Below are 12,147 nucleotides of genomic sequence, written 5' to 3'. Positions count from 1 at the left end.
GATTGAGTTCAATAGCAGGAGCACTCCATTGTGCTGGTTGTCCACTGGCTCGAAAGTATTTGTACAACAAACAATTGACTACAGTTAAAACCAAGTAGAGCTAGAGAGATGGGTCAGTGTAAAAGAGCAAGGTAAAGTGCTTCTTGTCTCAGTGCCCACACGAGATGACTTAACACAGCCTCTGATCTTACACACTTACACACACACACAATTTAAAACGTGGGAGCTCAACAGTGGGCCTTAACTCCAGGCCTGGGGGGAAATCTGACGCCCTCTTCTGGCCCCTGAGGGCAATGTACACGCATGGTGCACAGAAGCAGGCAAAACATACACACATACACACACACATTAAACAAAAATAAGTAATAAGAAAGAACTCAGTAAGAAACACAATTAAAACGACAGACCTAAAGCCAATTAACCAAACAAGAAAAAAAGTGAAATTTAAAAAAAAAGACCATACAGCACACAGTGGCCAGTGTCCGGACAGCATAGGTAATACAAGAAAGCATGTGAAAAAACATGACTGGAGCAGTCTGATAGTACTGTTATTTTTGATCTGCTGTATCTAATATGGGATGGGGAAAAAAATGAGCTTTCTTGGGATATTAAATCCCTAGCCATTTTAGTCTATATCCGCATTATCGTTAAGCTTCAGAAGATACCCTGTCCTTCGAGTACACAGCTCCTGATTTTATGAACTGTTTACAAAAAACTTGCATTTTAACCTTTAGCTCCTTCATTGAAATGGCCGTCTGAAATCCCTAGCAATGCATCTGTCACTTGACCTGAATATATTACACAAACTGATGAATGTACTACTTAAGCTTGGAGTGAAAGGAAACAATAATGTTGATGGTTGCCGGGCGGTGGTGGCGCACGCCTTTAATCCCAGCACTCGGGAGGCAGAGGCAGGCGGATCTCTGTGAGTTCGAGGCCAGCCTGGTCTACAAGAGCTAGTTCCAGGACAGGCTCTAAAAAAGCTGCAGAGAAACCCTGTCTCGAAAAACCAAAAAAAGAAAAAAAAATAATGTTGATGGTTATAATACAAAAGTGTTTAGGATGTTATGCATACGGTACAAAATTACTACTAAGAAGTGCTATAAAGGCTTAAAAGGACGGGATTGGGTCCTCCGTGGCACAAAGACTTGAAAATCTCGTTAAACAAAAATAATCGCAAATTCAAAATGCACCGTAATCGTAAACACTGTAATGAAACCTGAACCATCAAGGGGAAATGTTTACTTGGCCCCTCCTATTTTACTATTCCGAAAAGCCAGCAACAAGCTGTCATTCATTCGACACCCGTTTCACTCCTGAGACAGAGGTGTCGCGAAGGTGTAAGGTGCGATGCCAGGCCTCCTCCCGCAGTCGGGCCTCCGCGCGGCTGGGGACCGCAGAGCCCAGGCAGCACAGGTCCCCAACGCCGCAGTCTCCGGCCCGCTGCGGGGTTGGCAGGGCATCAGGCAGCCTGGAGGCAGAGCTCGACAAGCCGAGCCACGCGGGGAAGCACCAGGCCATTGAAGAATTGTTAACACAGTTACCTAGACGTGCCGGTCCCAAAGGAGAACCCGCTGCCCGTGCCGGTCCCTCCAGGGGCCACGGTGGTGGAGCCCAGCGCCCCGGACCCAAAGGAGAACCCCGTGGACATGGCGGTCCTGGGCGCGAAGCCGTCAACAACGGTGGAGAGACCTGGGACGCTTTCGTCCCCTCACAGCCGCGCCAGGACCTGCAGCATCGCCGTGGCCCAGCAGGGACCCGGCGGGAAGTTCAACCCCTGCAGCTGCGCGGCGAGACCGGAGGAGGCGGAGCCACAAGCGCGCCGCCGTCCGCGCGCGCCGAAAGAACCGGAAGCGAACCCGCCGCGCAGGGAACCCTGGGACCGGATTGGAGGTGGTGCTAGCGTCAGGCAGCCTGGGTGGGCGCCCCGCCTACTCTCTTAAAGAGGTAAACACCCGGAGTGCCGCCTGCTCAAGAGATTCTCGCGGTATTTTGTGCCTTACTTCCTGAATAAAGACCCCCCCACCCACCCACCCACCCAAGGGCTGTTTCTTTCCCGCCTCCGGCCCAAAACCTTGCGAAAACCCGCAGAATTGGAAAGGACCTTGGTCATCACCTCATATTCCTTCAAGGGGGCATCTGGGTTTCGTTGGGTGTCATTGCATCCCATATAAAAGGGTGTGTATTTTCTGATGGTCCGGAAATCCACGGATTTTAATTCACACACGCTTCCGGCCAGATCCTCTCCTGATGCTCCCGACTCGCTCACAGTGTGCCTCCAGAGGGGCTCTCGAGCGGCGTTGCACTCCCTGTCTCCGCTGCCACTGAGGGGGTGTGGCGTTTGCCATTCTTGGGGACCTTCCCTGATGGCTGCTTCGTGGTCGCATGGTTTTCCCACACCTTGGGCTATTTACTAGAGGAACTGCAAAGTGAAAAATACAACGACAGAAACGTACGATCTACGAAATAGAATGTTCGGGGACCTGGTCTAACGTGAGCACCAAGAAAAGCTTCCTAGAGGGGGTCTAGAGGCGCCGCCATCATGATGTGGCTCTTAGCTCTCCATCAAAAGTTGGCGTATTGTTCCTGCAAAGCTTTGCCTACCTGCAGGGTAACGTTCAATGAAGTTGATCCCATCATCCCATCCCTCAGATTTATTCTAAAGCGCAATCTACTACTGTCGTGCTCTGAACAAAAGCTTACAGGCCTCTAGATCTAGCACTCAGTGCCCTGTATATGACAAATTCTTGGAACTTCCTTTCTCACAACGCAACCATAATTCAGCACTTCTTTTGTGTTAACCTTGGGCATTAAGACCTGCAATGGACTGAATTAGGGCATCATCCAAATCCATAGTATAGTCCTATCTTGTCCCCCAAATACTTATTGTAAGGGGATATAGGCTAAGGACACACCAAAATCAAGATCTCAGCACAAACATTTATTTGTTCCAGTGGGACAGAGGACAGAAAACAAGAGACAAAGACAAAATATAGAGGACAAGGGAGAAGGGAAAAGGCATAAGAGAGAGGGGCAGGAATATTTGTTCCAGAGTAGGACAAAGAACTGGCTCTGGACAGAGAGGAGACAGCATGGATAACAGAAAAATGGCGGTTTATAAAGGTAGAAGGGGAAACACCAGGTTAGGATGAGCTGTTTAATTTTAATTGGACATGTTAATTAGATGAGCCAAACGGGGCTTTGATTGCGGGACTTCAGTACTTTAACAAATAGACCTTGGTGGTCAGCCTTAGGAGGAGGAAGTGGCCAGATTAAGGAAACAGACTTTAAGGTTAGCTTTCCAAATGTAATATAAGGGTTTTTAGATAGGCAGAGGGAGAGAAGGGCAAGGCGTGTCAGAGCCATGTGCTCCAGTGGGCTAGTGTCCCTTCACTTATAATGTTAACGCACTGTTCCTCATCATTTCCCTTTGGTAGGTGGTTAAAGTCAGATGTCATCAGAAGGTGTGTTTTGCGAAGGATGAGATTAGTACCCTCTAAGATTACAGAGCTCTCCACCTTGGGAGGGGCTTTCTGAAAGGCAGGCGTGAGACCATTTGCAGGAACTCAGTCTGTGGGCACCTTGATCTTGGTCTCTCAAACTCCAACGCAGTGAGAAGCACACATTTTACCACTCTGGTATATTGCATTTGTAAGAACACATTTAGTTCCAGTAGCCCAAGCATACTAACACACCGTCTAGGCGTTGATAGAGAGGTCCCATAGACTGCCCAAACAAAAAGGGCTATTGCCATTTTCTCTTGGTTACTCACCAGAACTAGTGGTAAGACCCTGTTGGAGAAGATACCACACACACACAAACACAGATCACAGGATACGAAGGGATCAAGCAGGTAATGACCAGAAAATTTCCTCCCTGCCAACTAGCGTACATAGTGCCAGAAGGTGCTTTACAGTCTACTAAATGAGAAAAATCAACAAGTTTCTCAGCCATGAACCATGCAAGCTACATGAACTAACCTGGCAAGATACCTCTATTGGTGCAGTAGCAGCATGAAGGATATAGGGGCAACCAGCCCCCTTCTGCTTGAATTTAACACGCAATCCATAGGGTAGAACTCATGTCTGACACTATAAAACTGGCCAAGAACCCCATGGTTGGCCAAGAGGATAATCTGATATTACGTTGCTAACCAGGCATAGTATCAAACTGCCTTCTAATGCCCAGTTCTATATTCACATATTAGTGCAGCACTCTGTCCTCATCCGACAAGTTTAATTTTGCAGCAGACAGAAATTAACATGGACCTGCAGCTAGCAGAGTGGAGAAAATGAGTGGTGTTGAAATGCATACTCCTAAATATTTATATTATCCCCCCCCCCACACACACACACGTAGCTCAGAGAACATCTTGAAGGAAGAGACAGAAAGATAAGAGATGGGTTTAGGAAGGTTGGCTTCTAGACAAGTAAGATCCATTGCACTCAGTGGATATGGTTAGCCACACAAGACCTACACAAGATTAAGCAGCCAAAATGCCTGTGCAGGTGAGAGAAGGGCTCATGAAGTCCTGCTCCTAGCTAGGGAGCTTTGGCAGTTGATAATTTCTGGGGTAGAAGAGTCTGTTTTCTTCAGAGAGGAACCCTCTCTTAGAGCGCCCGTGCTCCAGTGTGTGGTCTATACACGCACATAAAGAGAACGCTGACGGGACTCACTGAACCGTGAAAAGACACTGTAAAGTTGGGGGGAGCATGTGGTGGAGGATATGGAAGGAGTTGGACGTGGAATGGGGGTTAGTATGACCTAAACACATTGTCTACATATATGAAATTATCAAAGAATGAATAAAAAATTATGTTAGAGGAAAAGTAAATAGCACTTGAAACAAAAGTGATAATGGAAATGATTTTTTTTTAAAGAAAGTAGATGTGAACTGGTACAGGGAAAAATCATAGCTGCTGAAATGGAGAAAACAAATAGTTATTATGTGTTTAAATTCTAGAGAACAAATAGTTATTATGTGTTTAAATTCTAGAGAACAAATAGTTATTATGTGTTTAAATTCTAGAGAACAAATAGTTATTATGTGTTTAAATTCTAGAGAACAAATAGTTATTATGTGTTTAAATTCTAGAGAACAAATAGTTATTATGTGTTTAAATTCTAGAGAACAAATAGTTATTATGTGTTTAAATTCTAGAGAACAAATAGTTATTATGTGTTTAAATTCTAGAGAACAAATAGTTATTATGTGTTTAAATTCTAGAGAACAAATAGTTATTATGTGTTTAAATTCTAGAGAACAAATAGTTATTATGTGTTTAAATTCTAGAGAACAAATAGTTATTATGTGTTTAAATTCTAGAGAACAAATAGTTATTATGTGTTTAAATTCTAGAGAACAAATAGTTATTATGTGTTTAAATTCTAGAGAACAAATAGTTATTATGTGTTTAAATTCTAGAGAACAAATAGTTATTATGTGTTTAAATTCTAGAGAACAAATAGTTATTATGTGTTTAAATTCTAGAGAACAAATAGTTATTATGTGTTTAAATTCTAGAGAACAAATAGTTATTATGTGTTTAAATTCTAGAGAACAAATAGTTATTATGTGTTTAAATTCTAGAGAACAAATAGTTATTATGTGTTTAAATTCTAGAGAACAAATAGTTATTATGTGTTTAAATTCTAGAGAACAAATAGTTATTATGTGTTTAAATTCTAGAGAACAAATAGTTATTATGTGTTTAAATTCTAGAGAACAAATAGTTATTATGTGTTTAAATTCTAGAGAACAAATAGTTATTATGTGTTTAAATTCTAGAGAACAAATAGTTATTATGTGTTTAAATTCTAGAGAACAAATAGTTATTATGTGTTTAAATTCTAGAGAACAAATAGTTATTATGTGTTTAAATTCTAGAGAACAAATAGTTATTATGTGTTTAAATTCTAGAGAACAAATAGTTATTATGTGTTTAAATTCTAGAGACCACCATAGCTAGAGGGTAGGGTAGTGGGGCAGCTGTCTTACGTCTGAGAATATTTCCTTTTGACTGAAAAAAAAAAAACTTTAAAGATGAGTACAGATTTTTATAGAAAGATAGTCTCTTAATTCTCAAATGTACTCTTTCCAAAGCTTGAAGATACCAACATAAAATTAGCCAGAGCAACGTGTCTGGCACTTAGGACACATGAAGTCAGTGGGAAGGGTTGATTATGTTAAAATATAGTAGAGACGAATAGTTCATGATTAGAAAAACTGGCTGTGGGCATATTGGAACAGCCAGTTGTGGAATATTAGTTTAAGATGTGCTACTTTCTTATATGCTATGGAACATTTGTTTCAATGATGCAAAGATGTGTTGCATTCTTTTATCTACATTCGTTTAGCTCTGTGAAGCTGAGTTACTTTGCCTGTCTAAAACACCTGACTGGTCTAATAAAGAGCTGACTGGCCAGTATCTAGGCAGGAGAAAGGATTGTCAAGACTGGCAGGCAGAAAGAATACATAGGAAAAATCTGGGGAAAAGAAAGGGAAGATCAAGAAAAGGAGAAGGAGAGGAGGTCGCCAGGGACCAGCCACAGAGCCACATAGTCAGCCATGGGGTAAGAAGGAAAGAAAAAGATATTTAAAAAGAAAGTTAAAAAGCCCAGGGGCAAAATGTAGTTAAAGAGAAATAGAATAATTTAAGTTAGAAAAGCTGGCTAGAAATAAGTCAAGCTAAGGCCGGGCATTCATAAGTAGAGGTATGTCTTCATGTATTTCTTTGGGAGCTGGGTGGCAGGCCCCCCAAAAGAAAACAAACAAACAAAAAACAACTACACTCAGTAATCTGTAAATCTATAACTTTAAAATTCAAAGTTTACTAAAAATTTCAACCTAACTCGAATAAAAGGTTCTGCAGAAGGAGAAGTAGAAAAAGAAGAAACGCTGTGCTCTCAGATGAGCCCTCCAAGTTAACAAGAAAATTATTCTTTCAACTTAATAAAATTTTCATATATTCTTGTTTGATGTATGGCAAAGTTCAGTTACTCTACAGTGATAAGTGGCCCCATATTCCACAGAGACTCAGGGCATAGACAAAACCAATCTGGAATGTTTGATCAGCGGTATTACCTAGGGCATGCTACCAGGAACAGCAAACTTAAAAAGTCCTGTCTCCATTGACACCTCCCAATCGTACGCAGTTCTGCCCCAGCAGCAGGTGGTGTCAGGAGGTGCTGGCGTGTGTAGTGTGTGAAGCTACACTGTGTGAAGAGGGCACTCCATCTATACACTTGTGGAGACGTCACTCCTCGTACTGAGCTATGACTTCAGTGTGCAACTGCTCTGTGCTCATCACTGCCCCCAGCCTGTTCCTGAAAGGAAGCCCAGTGAATTTGTTGGCTGCCCAAACTAGACTTGGGTGGGGTGTATCCTTTGTGCTCTACCTAGAGTGAGTAGACATTAGTTCACAGCTCCCTAGGACAAGGTCACACAGAACCTAGTCCAGTGTAAGCAACAAGGCCTTCTCCAAGGATGGTCTAAGTACCACACATATTTCTATTGTCTTTTATTTTCTTATACATATCTAGCATATATTTTTAGTAAGCTAAGCCTGATCATTATATAATCTCTTTTTGTCATCGTGTTGCTCCTACTTCAAGATCTTTTCCTCGTATGCTACTTTGCTGTGGTTTTATTTTAATGTTCCTTAGGAGATTAATTGTAAGAATTATTTGAGGCTCATTACAGAGGCATATTCCACCAGGAAGGATTTGTGTTTGCTACAATAAAGTCTTGAGGCTCAATTAACCCCAGCCCATTTAAACTCCATTTACCTCTAAAGAACTTGATTTTCAGTTCTTGGGTAACTGAAAATGAATTCAGGACGTAAATCTGTCTCGTGACATTGTCATGTTGTAATGTCAGGCATTTCCCTGTCTCAATGCCAAGGTAGATTTCCTTCTTCAGGGCATTGCATTGGCTGAGTTTCTGTCTGGCTATGGCTATGTAGGTGAGTCTCCCGTTAGATTCCCTCCTAAATTGGGCCCTGCACTTGGGCTTTTAGCTGGGCGTGCTGGGAGGGTATCGAAACAGACTGACCTGGCTGAAATGGTCTTCCTGTGGCATCAGCATCAGTGCCCTGCTCCCCTCTGAAGACGCACGCACGCATCCCTTCAGATTTCGAGATATAAGTTCTTACCATCTCACCAGTTATTCAGTGCTCCATAGACTTTGAGTTTGTTTTCCATTACTTGAGCTTTGTTTTAAGCAGAATGATTTTCTGGCCTCTCCTATTACCAATAGATGGAACGTTAATAGGGGTTTTGAAAAGCAAGTCAATATAGAATGTCTTAGAAGAACACAGGCTCTGGAGTCAGGCTGTCTGGCTTTCTGCCATGACTCTTGGCTTTCCCTACTCTGAGATATCAGACAACTTACTTCATTGTATCTCAGTTTTGTCATCTTTGAAATGAGAGAAGTGACAGTACTTGCCCCATAACACTGAAATGGTACTTAGTGTCCTTTCTGTCGCCTTATTTTTTGGGGGAAGGTTTATTTATTTATTATGTAGTATATAGTGTTTTATCTGTACGTATGCCTGTGGGCCAGAAGAGGGCACCAGATCTCATTACAGGTGGTTGTGAGCCACCATGTGGTTGCTGGGAATTGAACTTAGGACCTTTGGAAGGTTAGCCAGTGCTCTTAACCGCTGAGCCATCCCTCCAGCCCTCCTGTCACCTTATAATCACAGCAGACATTAGCTGACATCAGGATTACTGCCTGATCATTTGGAAGAGAGAAAATGGTAACGGTCATGAAGTAAGAGGCAGGGAGGGCAAAAAGCAGATAAGAGAGTGAATCAAAACGACTTGAAAAGTTTCCTTGTAGGAATCTTGCTGTGAGTTATGCAGTAGAATTCGCCTTTCTGTACTCTCCTCATTTCCATTCTTTGCAGAGCAGTGTGTGTGTGTGTGTGTGTGTGTGTGTGTGTGTGTGTGTGTGTGTGTGTGTGGCACATGTGTGCCACAGGACATGTATAGAGGTTCTAGGGATTGAACTCAGATTGTCAAAATTTTGTTGCAAGTGCTTTCCGCATTGAGCCACCTAAAAGTACCACTTTCTAACTACGAATGCGAAAGTGCTGAGTTCAGAAGTCTTGAAGGGCATGGAGCAGGCCTTCTCCACCTCTCCACTGGTGCCCTGTAGGGCAGGAAGGAGGACTTTGTTGTGTGGGCTTCTCTGGCACACTGCAGCTGGCTTGGATCCACTAGATGTCAGTGGTATTATGTCAAACCCCCAGCCAAGACAACAAAAACATCTTCAGATTTCACCTCCCATGGAAAGAAAACACTCCTAAATGGTGTCAGAGGCATTACAAAAGTTTCCCGTGGTTCTGCTTGCAGCCCCTACAAACTATTTTATGGTCTTGTTGAATTTGCTGTGCTGTGGTTAGCTTTTTGTTCCTGTAGAAATACATCATCGCCGTTTGAGAGAGAGAGTTAGTTTATGTGTATGAGGTGTGTGTGGAGGAGGTGCATACATGGAGGCCAGAGGCAGGCATCAGGTGACCCTCTCTATCATTCTTACCTCGGTCCTCTTAGGTAGGATTTATCACTGGACTTGAAGATGGTGTTTTTCGGTAAGGCTGGCGGTCAGCAAGACCTCGGCCATCCTGTCTTCATCTGCCCTCAGCTTTGGGTTTACCAGCATGCACAGGACCACATCCGACTTTGATGTGGGTACTGAAAGCTGAGTTCTGCTTCACAGCGGCGAGTGCTTTTAACTGCTAAGCCACCAGTCACCTCTCCAGCCCCAGCCCACCCCCTTACTCCCCCACCCCCTTACTCCACCACCCCCTTACTCTCCCACCCCCTTACTCCCCCACCCCCGTACACATCCCCCTGTCCCCCCAGCCCTCCTCCCCAGGGTCAGTTTTAATGGGTGTCTACACTAACATTTGAATGAATGCACTGCAGTTATGAAGAAATAAGGAATTTGTTTCACATAAAACGTACAGTGTCTTATTTCTTTGAAGTAAATCCTAGGGGATAGTAAAATTGCTTCTCAAACTGAAATGCAAGTGTTTCAAACCAACTGGCTGAATCCTTTTAATTGATCTGTGCAGATGGATTTTTCTCTGGGCTGCCAACTCACAAAAAAACGACAGGGAGACTTATTAATTATGAAAGCTTGGCCTATGACTTAGGCTTGTCCTGTTAGTTCCTATAACTTAAATTAACCTGTTTATATTAATTTATATTTTGCCTCATGTCTTTTTACCTCTTTTGCTTCTCCTGTTTCCTATCCATGTCCTCTGGTGGCTCTCTTCTGCCTAGATTTCTTCTCTCTCTCTCTCTCTCTCTCCCTCTCTCTCTCTCTCTCTCTCTCTCTCTCTCTCTCTCTCTCTCTCTGTCTGGAAGTACCACCTAACCTCCTCCCCTATTGACCATTCAGCTCTTTATGAAATCAATCAGAAGGCACCTTGGCAAAGACACATCTTCACAGTGTACAAAAAGGTTATTCCACCACAGACCCGTGTAGAAATCCTGGAGTGCGCAGGAACAAGCTGGTCTTCTGACAGCCTGTGTAGCCTCAGTGTCTGATAGCTGAGGACAACTTGGTGAAAGCCTCCTCAGGCAGCATCCACTAAGAGTTAAGTTTTCATGCGGGCTCCAGGTACTGGCATGCAGAGCTGTGTAATTGTCACAGTTCTGGGATGAGCCTAGAAGTAGCGCCCCTTAGCTCTTGGTAGCAGAAGCAATTTCAGCATCCAAGCTGGCCTCGCTTCAGGGATTCCCCAGCATTTGAGGCAGCCAGTGTTATAGCTTCTCTCATGTAGACCGGTCACATCTAAGATAGTCTTTCAGTGATTGGCCCTGTCATGTCTCTTGCCTTGTTCTGTCCACCATTCTGTTCATCTTTAGCCTCAGATCTCCATTCCGTGTACTACAGCTTTTTCTTTTATTTCCACCCTGGCTATTTGCTTGGGCTGCCAGCTGTGTGTGTGTGTGTATGTATGTGTGTGTATGCATGTATGTATGTGTGTATGTATGTGTGTATGTGTGTATGTATGTGTGTTTGTGTGTGTGTATGTGTGTATGCGTATGTATGTATGCGTGTATGTGTGTATGTGTGTGTATGTATGTGTGTGTTGCCTATAGAGTTTGCTTGACCTGCCAACTTCCCAGATGTTGTTTCACTGCCACTGCCCCCTGTTGTCACAAGCGCTTCTGTCTGCATTATTAGGCCTGGAGAGGCAGAGGCAGGGAGATCTCTACAAGGCCAGCCTGGTCTACACAGCGAGTTCCAGGACAGCCACAGCTACACGGTGAGACCCTTTCTTTCCCAAAAAGAAACTTGTAAGAAACCTTTTATTGGGCCTAATTATCCACAGGAAAGAGCACAAGAGATGTCTCCTAGCTGACTGATCCAGTGAGCCTGAGCATCCTGCTTATACAGCAAGAGAAGGGGCATAGCATCTGCCACAGATGTGCACACAGATGTACAAGGATTTGTGCTTGCACCAGTCACAGGACTGTCTCTTTAGGACCAGTTATGGCAGCACCCCCTGCAAGCCACCCACAAGTGCTTCCTCTGAAGGATCATCCAGAGGTCACCCAGGTTTGTGAGAGCAAAATATCTGGCATAAGCTAAACCAATGCTAGCTGAAGGCTGCACCATCAGGAGCCGACACAAAAAGCCACGATCGTTTTGTACCTTTCTCAGCCATCTGGAGACCTTTGAAAATTTCTGGTGCTGGTTTGAAAAGTCAAGACACAGATCCCAAAGCACGTGAGAACAGCGTTCAATGTGGTAACCATGACGCTGTTGACATGTGGTGTGATTTACTGTTTATTTTATTTTAACAAGTTTTAGAATCGGACAGTGTTTTAGGAGTAGCAACTACTATTTTATTCATAGGGGTCTGAAAAATAAAATATGAACAATAAAATACATCACACATTGGTTCATGCTTTACGAGTTAAGTGAATTTTCTAGGTTTGGTTTGGTTATTTGTTTAAATCATGGACATACGGCCTTTATTAGTCCCATAATTAAAAGTTTGATAATATTGACAGAATTTTTTTGTTTGTTTTGTTTTGTTTTTTGAGACAGGGTTTCTTTGTGTTACTCTGGCTGTTCTGTCTCACTTTGTAGAGCAGGCTGCTGAACTCTCGAACTCTCAGAGACCT

At 43.3% G+C, this 12,147-nt stretch overlaps 1 protein-coding gene across 1 annotated transcript in view; it reads right to left on the bottom strand.

The window, feature by feature from the left end:
- Nup58 (nucleoporin 58) overlaps nt 1-1,801 on the bottom strand; it is a 34,266-nt gene extending 32,465 nt beyond the window's left edge. Inside the window, exon 1 of the mRNA XM_038310230.2 lies at nt 1,545-1,801. Coding sequence (XP_038166158.1) covers nt 1,545-1,651 — 107 coding nt within the window. The 5' untranslated portion in view covers nt 1,652-1,801. The remainder of the gene's footprint in view (nt 1-1,544) is intronic.
- Between the last annotated feature and the right edge of the window lie 10,346 nt (nt 1,802-12,147).

Source organism: Arvicola amphibius, chromosome 13 (assembly GCF_903992535.2).
Source record: "Arvicola amphibius chromosome 13, mArvAmp1.2, whole genome shotgun sequence".
NCBI lineage: Eukaryota > Metazoa > Chordata > Mammalia > Rodentia > Cricetidae > Arvicola > Arvicola amphibius.
The sequence above is the reverse complement of the archived record's forward strand: the minus strand, read 5'-3'. Positions and strand labels throughout refer to the sequence as shown.